The 16061-nt window shown below is 39.3% G+C and overlaps 1 protein-coding gene across 5 annotated transcripts in view; it reads right to left on the bottom strand.

Moving 5' to 3' along the window:
- The window catches only part of LOC140730544 (utrophin-like), a 460763-nt gene that overhangs the window by 124383 nt on the left and 320319 nt on the right, over positions 1-16061 (bottom strand). For all 5 annotated transcript variants that reach the window (XM_073051151.1, XM_073051153.1, XM_073051152.1 and 2 more), the window contains 2 exons: positions 14054-14210; positions 7359-7488 (listed from right to left, as the gene is read on the bottom strand). In XM_073051151.1, the coding sequence (XP_072907252.1) occupies positions 7359-7488; positions 14054-14210 (287 nt within the window). The remainder of the gene's footprint in view (positions 1-7358; positions 7489-14053; positions 14211-16061) is intronic.

Below are 16061 nucleotides of genomic sequence, written 5' to 3' on the forward strand. Positions count from 1 at the left end.
ACTCTCCACCGTGCCGGGTTGAAGTGGAGGATCAAAAACCCAAAACCCAATTATTAAACCACTGTGTTGCTTAGTAATAATTGTAGCTTTCATCGGGGCAAAGCCTTTCTCACTTTATCCTTTAAAATTGTTCCGATCGTTAACCGACATAGCCTAACGCTTTTCCAATGACCGATGGCGTTTCATCTCTTTCTGATCACTTTATTATTTCCACTTTATTTTCAATCGTGATCGTGATTATTTTCGTGAACAGAAACACTGCGGATTCAGAGTTCTGACGCCGGGTCCTAATGTCCAGCGCACTGAGACAGGTTAAATAAGGTCTGGGGTTCCGCTGGGTCCTAAGGTCCAATGCATTGAGATAGGTGGAATAAGGGACTTGAGCACCTGTGAATTTTGGTATCCGCGAGGGGTCCCGGAACCAAGGAGGGCCAACCGTACATTCACACTGACTTCTGACATTTTTTTTTTAAAAAACAGCAGCAGCACTTGTAATCCTATCACAAACAAGAGAAGATCTACAGATGCTGTAAGTCCAAGCAACACACACAAAATGTTAGAGGAACTCAACAGGTCAGACCCTTTATGAAAGGTCTCGGCCCAAAACATCAACTATACTCTTTTCCACAGATGCTGCCTGGCCTGCCGAGTTCCTCCACCATTTTGTGTGTGTAGCAGCACTTGTAGATCAATTATGGCATTTCTAAGTAAATTTAGTCAATATAAGTAGGTTGGTGTTCCAACTGGAAAAAATAGAGGGAATTGCTTTTAAAAAGATCTTATGTTTTGTAACTCCAAAACATAAAAACTAATTGAAATGAAAACAAAAGGAGCCAAGAATGTAAGTTTCACGTCATTTGTGTACATTTAACATGGTAGTGTCATGACAAATGCATTCATGCGTTTTAACATATAACCCACAATTAATTATTGAAATGAACAAGAATGCTTAATCAAACATTACATTTACAACATTACTCTGATATTACTGAAATATTAAATACATAACACTCCTCCTTGCTTAGTTATAAACCCCAACTTAATGTAGAATGCATTGCAAATATTTTTACACACACACACACACATATATATACACACACACACACACACACACACACACACACACACACACACACACACACACACACACACACACACACACACACACACACACACAGTTGCAAGAAAAAGTTTGTGAACCCTTTGCAAAGACCTGGTTTTCTGCACAAATTACTCAAAGTGTGGTCTAATCTTCATCTAAGTGACAATAATAGGAAACACATCTGCCTAAACCAGTAACACACAAACAATTGTACTTCTTGTCAATACTGAATACAATCACAGTCTAGGTTCATAAACGTATGTGAACTTCTAGCATGATGCCCTCAACAAAAGCTATTTGGAGTCAGGTGTTCCAATCAAACAGACAGCCAGACATACTTTATTGATCCTGAGGGAAATTGGGTTTCGTTACAGTCGCACCAACCAAGAATAGTGTAGAAATATAGCAATATAAAACCATAAATAATTAAATAATAATAAGTAAACTATTCCAAGTGGAAATAAGTCCAAGACCAGCCTATTGGCTCAGGGTGTCTGACACTCTGAGGGAGGAGTTGTAAAGTTTGATGGCCACAGGCAGGAATGACTTCCTATGACACTCAGTGTTACATCTCGGTGGAATGAGTGTCTGGCTGAATGTACTCCTGTGCCTAACCAGTACATTATGGAGTGGATGGGAGACATTGTCCAAGATGACATGCAATCAGCATCCTCTTTTCAGACACCACCGTCAGAGAGTCCAGTTCCACCCCCACAACATCACTGGCCTTACGAATGAGTTTGTTGAATCTGTTGTTGTCTGCTACCCTCAGCCTGCTGCCCCTGCACACAACAGCAAACATGATAGCACTGGCCACCACAGCCTCGTAGAACTTCCTCAGTATCGTCCGGCAGATGTTAAAGGACCTCAGTATCCTCAAGAAGTAGAGACGGCTCTGACCCTTCTTGTAGACAGCCTCAGTGTTCTTTGACCAGTCCAGTTCATTGTCAATTCATATCCCCAGGAATTTGTAATCCTCCACCATGTCCCACTGACCTCTTGGATGGAAAAAGGGGTCACCGGTGCCTTAGCCCTCCTCAGGTCCACCACCAGCTCCTTAGTCTTTTTCACATTAAGCTGCAGATGATTCTGCTCGCACCATGTGACAAAGTTTCCCACCGTTGCCCTGTACTCAACCTCATCTCCCTTGCTGATGCATCCAACCATGGCAGAGTCATCAGAAAACTTCTGAAGATAGCAAGACTCTGTGCAGTAGTTGAAGTCCAAGGTGTAGATGGTGAAGACAAAGGGAGACAGTCCCCTGTGGAGCCCCAGTGCTGCTGACCACTCTGTCTGACATACAGTGTTGCAAGTGCATGTACTGTGGTCTGCCAGTCAGGTAATCAATAATCCATGACACCAGGGAAGCATCCACCTGCATCACTGTCAGCTTCTCACCCAGCAGAGCAGGGCGGATGGTGTTGAATGCACTGGAGAAGTAAAAAAAAAATGACCCTCACAGTGCTCGCCGGCTTGTCCAGGTGGGCGTAGACATGGTTCAGCAGGTAGACTATGGTATCCTCAACTCCTAGTTGGGGCTGGTAGGCGAACTGGAGTGGGTCTTGTGTGGCCTGACCATAGGCCGGAGCTGCTCTAGAACAAGTCTCTCCAGGGTCTTCATGATGTGGGAGGTCAATGCCACCGGTCTGTAGTCATTGGAGCCAGTGGGGCGCGGCGTCTTTGGTACAGGGACGAGGCAGGTTGTCTTCCACAGCACAGGAACACTCTGGAGACTCAGGCTCAGGTTGAAGACATGGTGAAGTACTCCACATAGCTGGGGAGCACAGGCTTTTTGCACCCTGGGGCTGACACCATCCGGTCCTGCAGCCTTGCTTGGGTGGAGACGTTTCAGCTGCCTTCTCACCTGGTCAGCTGTGAAGTCCACTGTGGAGGTTTCAGGTGGGGGAGGGGTGTAGTCATGTGAGCTGGGTAGGGGGCTGTGAGGAGGGGTAGGAGGGGAGAGTGGAGATTAGCAATGAGATGAGATTAGAGGTGTGAGTTTTAGAGGTGCCCTGCCCTATTAAAAAAAGACACAATGTCAAGTTACTGACAGAGCCTGCTCTTCTCAGGAAAGATCTGTTTATGTGCACCATACCTTGATCAAAAGAACTTTCAGAGGGCCTTAGAAGAAACGTAGAGATGCATGAAGCTGGAAAAGGCTACAAAAGCTTTTCTAAAGACCTTGTTCATCTGTCCACAGCAAGATAAATTGTCTACAAATGGAGGAAACTAAGTGCTGTTGCTACTCTCAATAGGAGTGGGCGTACTGCAAAGATCAGACCAAGAGCACAACAAGCAATGCTGAAGGAGGTGAAGAAGAACCCAAGGGTAACAGCAAAAGACGGGCAGAAATCTCTAGAACTTGTTAAAGTCTCTGTTCACGTGTCCACTACAGGAAAAACACTAAACAAGAATGGTGTTCATGGAAGGACACCACGGAGGAAGCCTCTGCATCCAAAAGAAAACATTGCTGCACGTGTCAAATTTGCAGAAGACCACCTGGATGTGCCACAACTTTTTGTGGACAGATGAAACATAAGTTTACTTTTTAGCAGAAATGCACACTGCTATGTTTGGAGGGGAAAGGGCACTGCACACCAACACCAAAACCTCATCCCAGCGGTGACGCATGTGGAAGGAGCATCATGGTTTAGGGCTGCTTTGCTGCCTCGGGCTGGACTGTTTGTAGTCATTGAAGCAACAGTGAATTCAACATTGTATATCAGGACATTTTACAGAAGGAGGTCAGGGCAGCGATCTGTCACTTGAAGCTTAATAGAAGTTGGATGATGAAAGAAGACAATGATCCGAAATACAAAAGTAAATCTACAACAGAATGGTTTAAAAATAAGAAAATGTATGCTTTGGAATGGCCAAGTCAGAGTCCAGACCTTAACTCAATTGAGATGCTGTGGCATGACCTGAAGAGGGCTGTTCATGCAAGATATCCCAGAAATATTGATGAACTGAAACAATTGTGTATGGAGGAATGATACAAAATTCCTCCTCATGTGCAAGTCTGATCAGCAGCTACAGGAAACGTTTGGTGATTATTACTGCTAAAGAAGGTTCTACCAGTTATTAAATACAAGGGTTCACATACTTTTTCCAGGCTGGACTGTGAATGATTAAATAATGTGTTCAATAAACAAATGAGAAGTACAATTGCTTGCATATTATTAGTTGAGGCAGATTGTGTTTGCCGATTATTGCGACTTAGATGAACATCAGATCACAATTTATGAGTAATTTATGCAGGTACAATAATACAACTACTCTTTAAGCATCCTCAGCATAGGATGGCAGTGTCCCATCTTTACTACATAATGTTAAACAGAGTCCTCCTATTGACTTCATTGGATGGAGAAAATACCAAGATGCTGAATGAAGTGGGGCAGGAAATCCCCATGCATTTGATCAAACATTCCCTCTATCGATGTTGAGCAGAATAACTAGTCTTTTTTTTTATTATTACCATGTGCAAACTCACTGCCAGGTGTAATGACTTGAGAATGTGAAAAGACTATACAGTGGATTCCAGTTAATTGGGATAAATTGGGAACAGTGCATTTTGGCCCAATTAAGTGGCTATTCCAATTTGCCAAAGTTTCATGGAAATAATTAAAAAGGCATCAAAAGGATGAACTATCATTTAACTGAGTAACAAGTTATGTACTTAAATGAAATACTGTACAGAATAAACTGGAACTCTATTACTATTACCACAGTACTATTAAAAATGTGCGTTAGTTCCTTATCGTTATTAACTACGGAATTCATCCAGTGTATGTGCATGTTTTTTTCATTGACAGCAAATGAACAAAATCAGTGCAGACACCTCATGCAGATAACGTCCTACTTTCATACAATGCTTTTGATGACTACATCCTCCAAATCTTCATTTTAATTGTAATATTCAAGGTGGCTATTGATGCCTTCAAATTCATTATGGGTTCTAATTTGTTGAAGCAGTGAAACAGTTTCATTTTCACTCCAAGCTGTTTCTGACACCTCCATGCCTGAATGCTTGAAACCAGTGAGCAAAACAGTTCTGAATTACCTTACTACTTATTTTTCATCAACTATTAGCGACAAATATTACTGCTTTTTGAACACAAGCACACACAAACAATGCTATTTGAAAACTATTTGCTTAAAGCATGGTGGAGCACTTAATGGCCACACAACTGTTGCTAGTCATAATCAGTTCAGTATCCCATTAAGCAGCATAGTGTCCCAAAGAAATGAAGGGAATCCCAGCTAGTATTTTGATTAGTTTTTGTCCTTTAAGAGTTGTCCCAAATAAGCAACTACGCCAGATAACGGAAATCCACTGCGTATAAAGTACAGGTTCTAAGCTGTTGTGTTTAATTGTGGTCGAAGGTCATGGGTGAAAGTGGTAGTGGATTGAGGTGCAGTTAAGAAAATGAATCATCATGTACTGAACAAATATGTATGACTCAACATACTTTTTCTCCTATCTTTTATACCTTCGTCATCTTTTCCCCTCCAATTGGTCCCATTTTGGAAATCAATTAAAATCAATAATTAGTCTTGCTTCATGGCCCCATTGCCTACTTTGAACATGAAAACAGAAAAAAGGAACACACACATTTCTTTGCTAGGAAATTATGTTGGGAATTACAACCCATTCTCCACCACAGAAGTTAAGTGCTTTAGCACTGAAGGCTCAAGTAGCCACTTAACCGCCAAAGCCACATTAATACATTTTAAATCTCAGCAAAATAGTAAAACTGGATGTTTATTTAACAATTCACAAACATACTGCAAATCATTCCTGGATCGGTGAACTCACCACCAAGGGAAGATTAGTAGGTGAATATAGAGATGACAATACCAGATCTTAGTTGCTTAAATTGAAACTTGTTGTGAAAACACAGTCATCAATTAGCTTAAGAACCATGACTGCCCATCTGCTGCACAGCTTATAACAAATGCATCATGTATCTTTTCGTATGGAACAGTTCCACTTGAGAAATATTAGGCTGCTAGAAATGATGAGGAACCAGCAATCACAATCACAAAGCACTTTTTTGTGTCAAATTGTCCCAAATGCTTTACATTTAATCAATTATATTTTGAAAGTGCAGTTACTGTGACAAAAAATGCAGCAAATTTAGGCATAAATTGCCACACATAAAAAAACATTGAAAAGAATTGCCAATTAAACTGGTAATAGGTGGGGAATAATTTTGGATAGGATATTGAAAGTTGGTAGGTCAAACAATAGAGCACTCCCATGTGGAGATGCTGAACTCAAATGAAGGGTTTGGGCTTAAGAGATATTTAGCCTACAAAGTAAACCAAGTTTTATCTTGGGTATATCCTACATCCTGATGTGGCTTTGACTTGATTTCAATAACTTCAGAATTTAAATATTTTACCAACCAACCCAAACTGATACTGTGTAATGAAGTAATTAAAATATATGTAATATATATTATAATTATATGTGTGTGTGTGTAAATATGTAATTAATATAAACTTTAAATGGATTACCAAAACCCAAAAAGAGAACGAATACTCAGGGAAAACACTGGTTGAGACATACTGTACACACCACTTAAAATTAGGCTAAATAATTTTACCCAGGGCAAAATTCAAGATTTAGAAAAGATCATCTATATCATTGGGATTGTTGTTGCAATGGATGAAGTAGTCATGAACCCGGTTAGATTCTGTTGTGATTTCCTCTTCTCCAAAACTTGAATTGTAGGAACTTTGAGAGAGCTTAAGAATATTTGATGGCATTAAGAAGAACTATTCCCTGCAAAGAAGGCACTTTAAAGGCTTCTAAAATATGACATTAAATAAACAAATATATTTAATTGTAGACTCAAATTACTGAAGTTGAGACTGGCGTACTTCAAGAATCTGAAGCTATAATTGAAAGTTAAATGGAAATCAGAATTGTAGATATTTATAGAACAAGGCGATTCAACCCATTATCAAAGCCTCATTTCAAAATCCTCTCACTAGAAAATTTCAAGTAACTGGTAAATAACTATATTCAGAGGACTGTAGCAATATTGACTCAATGCAACAACTTTCTTTCAGCTGTTCCACCACCACTATTACTGAGGTTTTAACAAAATTACTTTGTAGATCACAGCAGTTCCTGGAGAACTCGTTATCCTACAACATGCCAATATTTGTCATCACTATGAAAGGATGAAGGACCAAAAGAGTTGAAACAAACTGGTTCATTCTTTTTAAGAATTATTAATTCACTAACCAGTTTTAACATGCAAATGACGCCGTGGCTCCTCGGGCCCCTCTATGGGCTGATCTGCAAGGAATAATCGTGCAGAATCCAGAGCAGCTAAGATCGCGTCTTCCTTATCCTGTAGCTCACGCTTGAGTCCCTGCATGAGAGAATTGCTTTAAGAATGAGAATTTCATTTATGTTCAATACACTTAGTTTTCTCGCATTACTCAAACTCACAACTAAATCTAAGGATTGGGATTATAGGTGACATTCATACAGAAGCTAATTATACCAATAACATGAAGCCACACAGGGGCATTCTCAATATAAGCTGATCATTTTGTGAGGAGGGAGGTGAGGTGAATGTCAAGAAAGGAGGACATGATCTGATAATACTTCAAAAAAAAAAGCTTTTTTCCCCACTGGCTGGAACTATCAAACTAAAGGAAGCAGAAAATCAAAAAGAATGATGACCAGCAATAGTTACACCAGAAGCATTGCAGGGAGGGACCAGAATACTTCAACACGTAACTCTGTGGTAGGGATCACATTTAATTGCTGAAGCATAAAATATGTTTGATCGTTAACTATGTGTGCACCTTACCCATTCTTTACTGCATCTAAAAAAATGTTAGCAGGCAATTAGTATGAAACAATATGATATTAATTCCAAGAATGTCTCTCCATAGCACTGTAACATACCTGTTTGAACAGTGTTGGTACTAAATTGGTTTCATTGCCTGTGTTTTACTTAATCTGCAATCAATTCTCTCTCTACATTGGCATTAATGAAAAATATGCCCAAATTTAAACTGTCAATTAGAACCTTAGTTTCGAAAGGAGCTGAAAGATTCAAAACATTTGGTAAACGTGACCCAACCACGTGCAGACATTTAACAGCTAGACTCTGACAGTTCTGCCACATTGCAGTAACTTCAATGTGCCTTTAGATTGTCATTAATATCTTTTGCATTGAATGCCAACCAAGTCTCAATGATCACACACCACTAACAGAGGGTTTTGACTTTAGGTCCCATTTCTGAGACTTGAAAACCAAATCTAGCTGACGTCTCTGTTAATTTTGAGAATGATGCAGTGCCATATAATCTGTTTTTTTTTCCAAATCAAACAACCAAGACTCCTGAACTCTCAAAAGGACATTTTTAAAAAATCATGGAACTAATTATGGTAGACTTAGGAAGCTATCACTTGTGGCCCGGCTAATATTTCCTCCTTCACTAAAATTATCAAAACATGTTTTCGGAACCATTGACTGTTGCAATCCCTCAACAACAAAATTAAATATATTACAGAGGTAATGAATAGATGGAAGTGGCTCATGCTGTTTTGTTGTAATCAAAAATGGTCTATAAATTCTAATTATTTTCAACGTTCACAATTACTCAACATAGCCAAAACACTCATTCTGGTACTTCTACTTTCCAATACTCTCTTCATACCCTCTTTGAACAATCTTTTTTTGCAAAAATGGTCACTTTCTCCTCTTTCATAAATTGCCAAGCTTGATCCTGATTTATACAATGGAAAACAGGTGAAATATTGCTCCTGAAATATAACCAGCTTTCATATTCTTTCTGGAGCACAGACATTCCATCAAATGCAACAGGAATGCTGTTTCACACTATAATATGTTAACAAACTTAAGGATTTGTCAAAAAACATGTCAGCAAAATATAGTATAATCACAAAACTCTGTGGCTGCATCAGTTATATCAAAATGTTTTTTCAGTGGGATTGAGGTGTCAAGGGATACAACTTCATGGTAATGGTTAATTGGCAACATGAAGGCAGCTTCAAAACACTGGCTAAAGCAGTTCACTTCAAAAGAGAAACAAAAACTCACCTACAAGATCACAGCAGAGGCTAGGAGATTCAGCAATAAGGCAAGAAAATACAGCACAACCCATGACTTCATGGGACAAATCTAGGAGAACTGATCACTTAATATTGCTTCACTGTCAAAGGGCAGCACTGATAATCAATTTCACAAGGTGCAGTCATTCAGTGGCATCTTTTTCAGTAAATTGTCTAATTCTAGAATAGTATTGCAATTCAAATATCTGGAAAACAATTCTCCAATCAAGTAAATAAGGACTGCCACTGATTTTGCACACGTATTACCATGCTATCATTTCTTCAATTATATTCTTCAAACACATTCAACACAAAGTGATATTTCAAAGTAATTTAATGCTTACTTGATGAAGTTCATGTTTCAGGTCAATAATGCTTCATCAAAACAACATGTCAGAAAACAAATGTTTTAGACTGCAGAGAAGGGAGAGGACTGGAGAGTACCAAAGGCTATATGCTAGGGTGAGTCCAGAAGAAAATGGATGACTGATTAGTGCCAGTTGCAGGAGGTTAAAGTAGGGACTTGTCAACTGCATTTGAACTAATTACAAGAAATGGAAGCAGAATGGGGGGGGGGGGGGGGTGCAAGCAATTGTTTTAAGTAAATGAAACAAATTACAATAATTTAAAAGAAATTATCTTTCCTGATGAAACAGAACCCATATATAAATTAATGGGCTTCCATATTCTTTGCTGGGTGACCAAATAACTATTTGTGGATTACAAGGCTCTGCTGCTGAACTAGATGGAATACTTTCTGAAGTTCAACACCACCTATCAATGGGCAACTTCTGCATTTGACTCTGCACAGAAAATCTGGACTTGCTGCCAAACAATGAATGGCGAAGACAACACACCTAACTCTCAAGCCCTATTGACTTTTTTGACAAATCAGCCTGTGTTATTGCCTCAATATTCTTCTCAACCTTTCACATTGGAAAACTCCACCTCATCTCCAAAAGGCTTCTTGCAAGAGTGGAGCTAATCTTCAGAACTTGGGAAACTACTCATCTAATGATCATAATGCTGCCGACCCAAACTTCAATTGACATATTTTTGATCAATCTCTTGGCAGTTCTGTGATCCCATTTCAAAATGCCAAATATGCCATTGTATTTTTCTAAAAGCCCAAAAATATGTGATTACATTTAAACATTTATTAATAATATGGTTTACAGTTACTGCTCCAGCAGAAAATCTGGTGGTTTTGTCTAATTTGATCCAATTACCTCCTATCAATCTAGTACTTCCAAACCATCTACCCACAATACCACATGAAAATTTCTACTTCTGCTTTCTTGGTTCTGACAACAGTTGCAGATGTCTATTCTCAGTTGTTAATGTCTCAGGGTTACCAACTGAAAAAAAAACTGCTGATTAGCCCAACGGAAGAGAATGTCTAAAACTTCGATTTGTTAAAATTCCAAACATGTCATACACTTAACTTTGGATCTGCAGATACCCAATGACTAATTTGACAAACCTTATTTTCATGTACCAGGAAAAGAAAATGAAGTTTCTAGGAAAAAAAGACACTAAGAATGAAATCTGTGCATTGCCACAAGTGTCTGTTGGGCAGAAAGCATGGCATCAACTCCAAGAGTATTGTCAGATTAGTTGTACAAGAATTTAAACAGAGATTGTGGAATGATTAAAACATGAGCAAGCATTCATCTTTGAGATTAATTGACCAGTCATTAGCGCGTGGTCACTTTGCAAATCCATTTTTCCTACAGTTCTCCTACAGGAAGCAAGGAAAACAAGAACCTCATGTTCAAGGGTAAACAAAGGGTGAACAGCCTCAAGAAAATATCCAGCTTCATGCATGTAAAATAAAACCATAAATGCTGTACTACACGAACAGTGCTTGCAATAGCGACATGTTTTGATACTATGTGTGTCACAAGTTATCTAGAAGATGATAATAATGTATTGTCTGGACCTATTGCAGTTTAGATAAAAGCTTATTACCCTGGAAAAATTAACTGTTTTTCTCCTTTCATAGATGCTGTCTGGCCAGTTAAGTGTTTAAACATTTTTAAAAATGTTATGTTTCCAGCATCTACAGATTACTGTGTGTGGTTTATTGCCAAATGGAATCTGCATCTTTCAGAACACCTCTATACACTCAATGCATTAGCGAGCAGAGACACAATCCACTACTTCCAAATGACCTTTGCTACTGGGCAGCCATTTGATGGCAGTTGTTTTCTTAACTTCAATAACATGCAACCACTCATTACCAAATACAAGAGCCATTAATTATTGGTCAGACAGCAGAAAAATGGTGTAAAAAAAAGCACCAAAATATTTTCAGAATGGCATGGTGACCAGCAAATAAAATTGAAATATTTACGACAAGTGGCAGTCTGCAAGAACAAATGGATGGCCATGTGTGAAGCCATATAGTCCATGTTCTCAGTTCCTCTATTTCTGCTGCATCTGTTCTCAGGATGAGGCTTTCAATTCATCTCAGGGCATCTCAGATGCCCTTTGTCTTCAAAGAGCAGGGTTTCCCTTCCTCTGTCATTGATGCCACCCTCACCTGCAACTCCTCATCAGCCATCACCCCATCTTCCAACATCTCCTCCGCACCTACTTTCAAGTACCTTAAAACGATGCCTTCTCGTTCAAGCTATTTCAATCCCAGGAAAAAGCCTCTGTCTATCCACACGATCGATGCCTCCCATTATTTTGAACATCTCTGTCAGGTCACCTCTCATCCTTCATCGCTCCAAGGAGAAAAGGCCGGTTTCACTCAATCTGTTCTCATAAGGCATGCTCCCCAATCCAGGCAATATCCTTGTAAATCTCCTCTTGATGAAGATGGTTAAGGCCTGGTACTTTTGCAATGCCAATATTACTTGTGATTTGCCAGATCAACTAAATATTGTCTACATTTTGCTGAATGCAGGCATGGACTATAGGTCGAGAACACTACTCCAAAGAAATCTAGTGAAGTCTCTGGGGCCAAGATGATTTACTTCTGATACCCTCAACCACCTTCTGGTAACCGAAGTTCATTTTCCCCTTGATGGCCACAGACAAAATATTTACTTGGGAAACTTGATGCCAAAGTTGGTCAATGCTGCCTTGATGACAAGAACAGCTGATCCTTTGAGCATTTTCGGATCAAGGCTGTGATCCAAATAAATCCTCAACTAGGCAATAATAAGATTATTGGAGATTATGCGTGGATCACTTTCTGGTGGCAATGTGTCTGAAAATCAAAGATACAGCCCATTTAAAATAAGAAAGTCATGCATTTATTATCTCCTGTGCTCTTTGACTCAGGCTGCCCCAAAGTTCTCTTCCGTCAATGAATTATTTTGGAAGTTTCATTGCACCTTTAAGGCAGAGGATGGAACAGGGTGTATTTGCACAGCAAGCCCTCTCAAAAAAACTGTCTACCTGAGGGGAGAAATTGGACTTCCATTTTCATGCCAAATCTGAAAATACTGCAATGTGTCATCACTTTTACTTCACCCCAAACCACCATATGAACCCACAAAACTCCGACTCTGTGGTGAGAGCAACTAACAACTACAACCATTTGCTACAAGTTGATTTGATTGTTTTCCTGCTTTCTGAATACCTAAAAATTATAGCTTTGTTAATGTTGAGAGGGATGACTTCATTTACATTCATGCATGCCCATAGGTCCCTGAAAGTGGTAACACAAGTAGATAGTGTGGTGAACAAGGTGTACAGCATATCAGTCAGGTTACTTATTACTAAAGTTGGCAAATCATGTTGCAGTTGTGTAAAATATTCATTCAGCCATATGTGTATTATTGTGTACAGTTCTGGTAGTTACATTACAGGAAGTATAGAGAGGTTTTGGAGAGGGTGCAAATGTGATTCTGCATGATGCTGCCTGAATTAGAGAGCCTTGGCTACAAGGAGAGGTTGGATAAACTTAGATTGCATTCTCCGGAGCACCGGAGGCTGAGGAGGTGACAAATAGAAATACATAAATCAAACGAAGCATAGCTATAGGAGATAGACTGCAAATGACAAATACCAGAAGGCACAGATTTGTGTGGGTGGATGGGGGGAGACTAAAAGGGATTTTTTTTTACATGAAGTGGTATCGAGAATGTATTGCCAGGGGAGTAGTTACAATAACACAGTTTGAGACGTTTGGCAGACACGTGAACAAGCAGGGAATGGAGGGAAATAGAACAGGTCCAGGTAGATTGGACTAGCTAAAACTGGCATCAAGGTCGGCACAAATATGACGCACCAAAAGGCTTTTTCTGTGCTGTATTGTTCTGCATTCCATTGGGACTCAATTCCTTCAGTTATTCCCACACCCTACATAACAAATGATTAGTATCTCTACATCCTTTAATGAGAGGAATCTGGCAATAACTATGAGTGTGCATAATAAACAAATGCTGGGATTCCTTCCAAGCATTGAAATGTGTCAATTCAAACTCAGAACAACAGCTAATCTAGGATTCATTATTTGGATGAGTTGCCAAAATCATTCACCAGCAATCAACAGGTAAATGAGCAGTTTTCTCAGATTATGTGCACAAAACTAATCCCAATGTCTAGCAATAGTGAGGCCAATTGGTATGAATCAAAGGGAAACTATCCATTCCTTTCTATTGTTGCTGGTAATCCTGGTTTCATAATGTACTGTAGTTATTAACAGCTAAATAATCTTGGGAAAGTTGGCAAAGAGAACTGATTATTTTAATATTATAATACTGTTGCTTTCCCTAATAAAATCAAGAGATAAAACGGTATTGCAGGATTATTTGGTACAGGAAAAGTATCTTTTAATTAAATAATCAAGAACAGGTCTGCGGGGTGAGGTGGGGGGGGAGAAATCTTACCCAACAGTGGTCCCGCTGCTGCAGTAAAGTCTGAACATCACCTCCAACAGGCATCTGTTTTGTCAGTGTTTCATCTTTGAGATTTAACCACTTGTTTAATTCTTCCAATGATATCAGCAACCTGTTCCATCGTTCTGCATTGGCTTCCAAATGAACCCTAGAACAAAATCAGGAAATGGATGATGCCGGTAACCCACAAGGTACACAATGAAAACCTTGTATCTTCTGTTCATAAATTAAAAGCAATCTGTATCACTTATTTTTTTTAAACTGCACAATTGCAGCAAAGCAGACGGTTTGTGGAAGCAAGGGCATATGAAGCATCAATTAACTGTGCTTTTCAAAACATTACAATTTTCTTTACTTTAATTCAGTAAAAACTTAAATTTTACATGAAACCCAGCTACAGGTTGAATACCACTTATCCAAAATACTTGGGGCTAGAAGTGTTTTGGACTTTGGAATATATTATGAGAAAACTTGGGACCGTCATTATTTCCAACTCCAAATTTATGTACTACTGCTAAGCAGTCTTCATCTTACACTTGTTCATCACACTTATGTACTGAACAGTAAAAATGATTCCATACCATTAATATACTGACAATATAACCTGTGCAGGGTAAGAAAGGCAGCACAGCAGCATTGGGAAAATACCTGAATCAGCAAAAAAGCAGGCTTTCAGTCTCCACCAACAATGCCATGTTTTGATTAAAAGGTTGCAGTGCACGGAATTTGTACTTTACATTTTTTAAAAGTTTTATCTAAGGTTTTATGAGAATAGCTTTGATGAGCAGCCAATCCAGGCATCACAAGTTTGGAGAGGAGGGGATTTCAATCAGGTCCACTGCCTGAGGATAAGAGGAGCAGTTAGCAGCAGCGTAATAGAACTTTGACCAGTGACCAGTGTTTAGGATTGGTTAGTAAGAGCAAATTAAGGAAGGCAGGGGCAAGCATAGTGGCCATTGTCTCAGTGGACAGGGTGATAATCTTAAGGCTTTCGCTCTTCGAGGCTTTAGTGAAGAGAGGCTTCACTCAGAGAAAGCAAAGGAAAGCAAAGCTCAAGTTTTATTCCTTCTCTGTTGCTCTGTTGGTAAAAAATGAAATCAAATCATTAAAAACAGGTGACAGAGTTGGAAGATGTTGAATCATTGTGGAAAGAGCTAAGGAACTGCAGGGGTAAAAAGATCCTGATGGGAGTTGTACACCGACTGCCAAACAGTAGGAAGGGTGTGGTCTAAAACTTAAAATGGGAAACAGAAAATGCACGTCAAAAGGTTAATGCTACAATAGTCATGGGGGATTTCAATAAACAGAAAGACTGGGAAAATCAGATTGGTGTTGGATTAGGCAGGGGAAATTTCTAGAGTGGCTACGAGTTAGCTTTTTAGAGCAGCTCATGGCTGAGCCCACTAGAGGATCAACTATTCTGGATTGGGTGTTGTGCAATGAAGCAGAATTGATTAGAGAGAGCTTCAAGGTAAAAGAATCCTTAGAGGCAAGTGGTCATAATTTGATCGATTCATTCTGAAATTTGAGAAGGAGTAGCTAAAGTCAGATGCATCAGTAAAACAGTGGAGTAAAGGGAATTAAAGAAGCATGGCCAGAACTGAATAAAAAAGAACACAGGCAAGGAGCAGCAATGGTAGGAATTTCTGCAAGTAATTCGAAAGGCACAGTATACATACACCCCAAAGAGGAAGCAGAGTTCTAAAAGAAAGACGACACAATCATGGCTAACAAGAGAAGTCAAAGCCAACAAAAAAGCCAAGGGAAAGGCATAGAATAGAGCAAAAAATTAGTGGGAAGTTAGAGGATTGGGAAGCTTTCAAATACCAATAGAAGGCAACTAAAAAAGTCATTAAGGTGAAGATGGAATATGAAAGTAAGCTAGCCAATAATATTAGAGAGCATACCAAAAGTTTCTTCAGGTACATAAAGTGTAAAATAGAAGCAAGAGTGGATCGCTGGAAAACGATACTGGAGAGGTAGTAATAGGGGACAATGA

This window comes from Hemitrygon akajei, chromosome 7 (genome assembly GCF_048418815.1).
Source record: "Hemitrygon akajei chromosome 7, sHemAka1.3, whole genome shotgun sequence".
In the NCBI taxonomy this organism is placed as follows: domain Eukaryota; kingdom Metazoa; phylum Chordata; class Chondrichthyes; order Myliobatiformes; family Dasyatidae; genus Hemitrygon; species Hemitrygon akajei.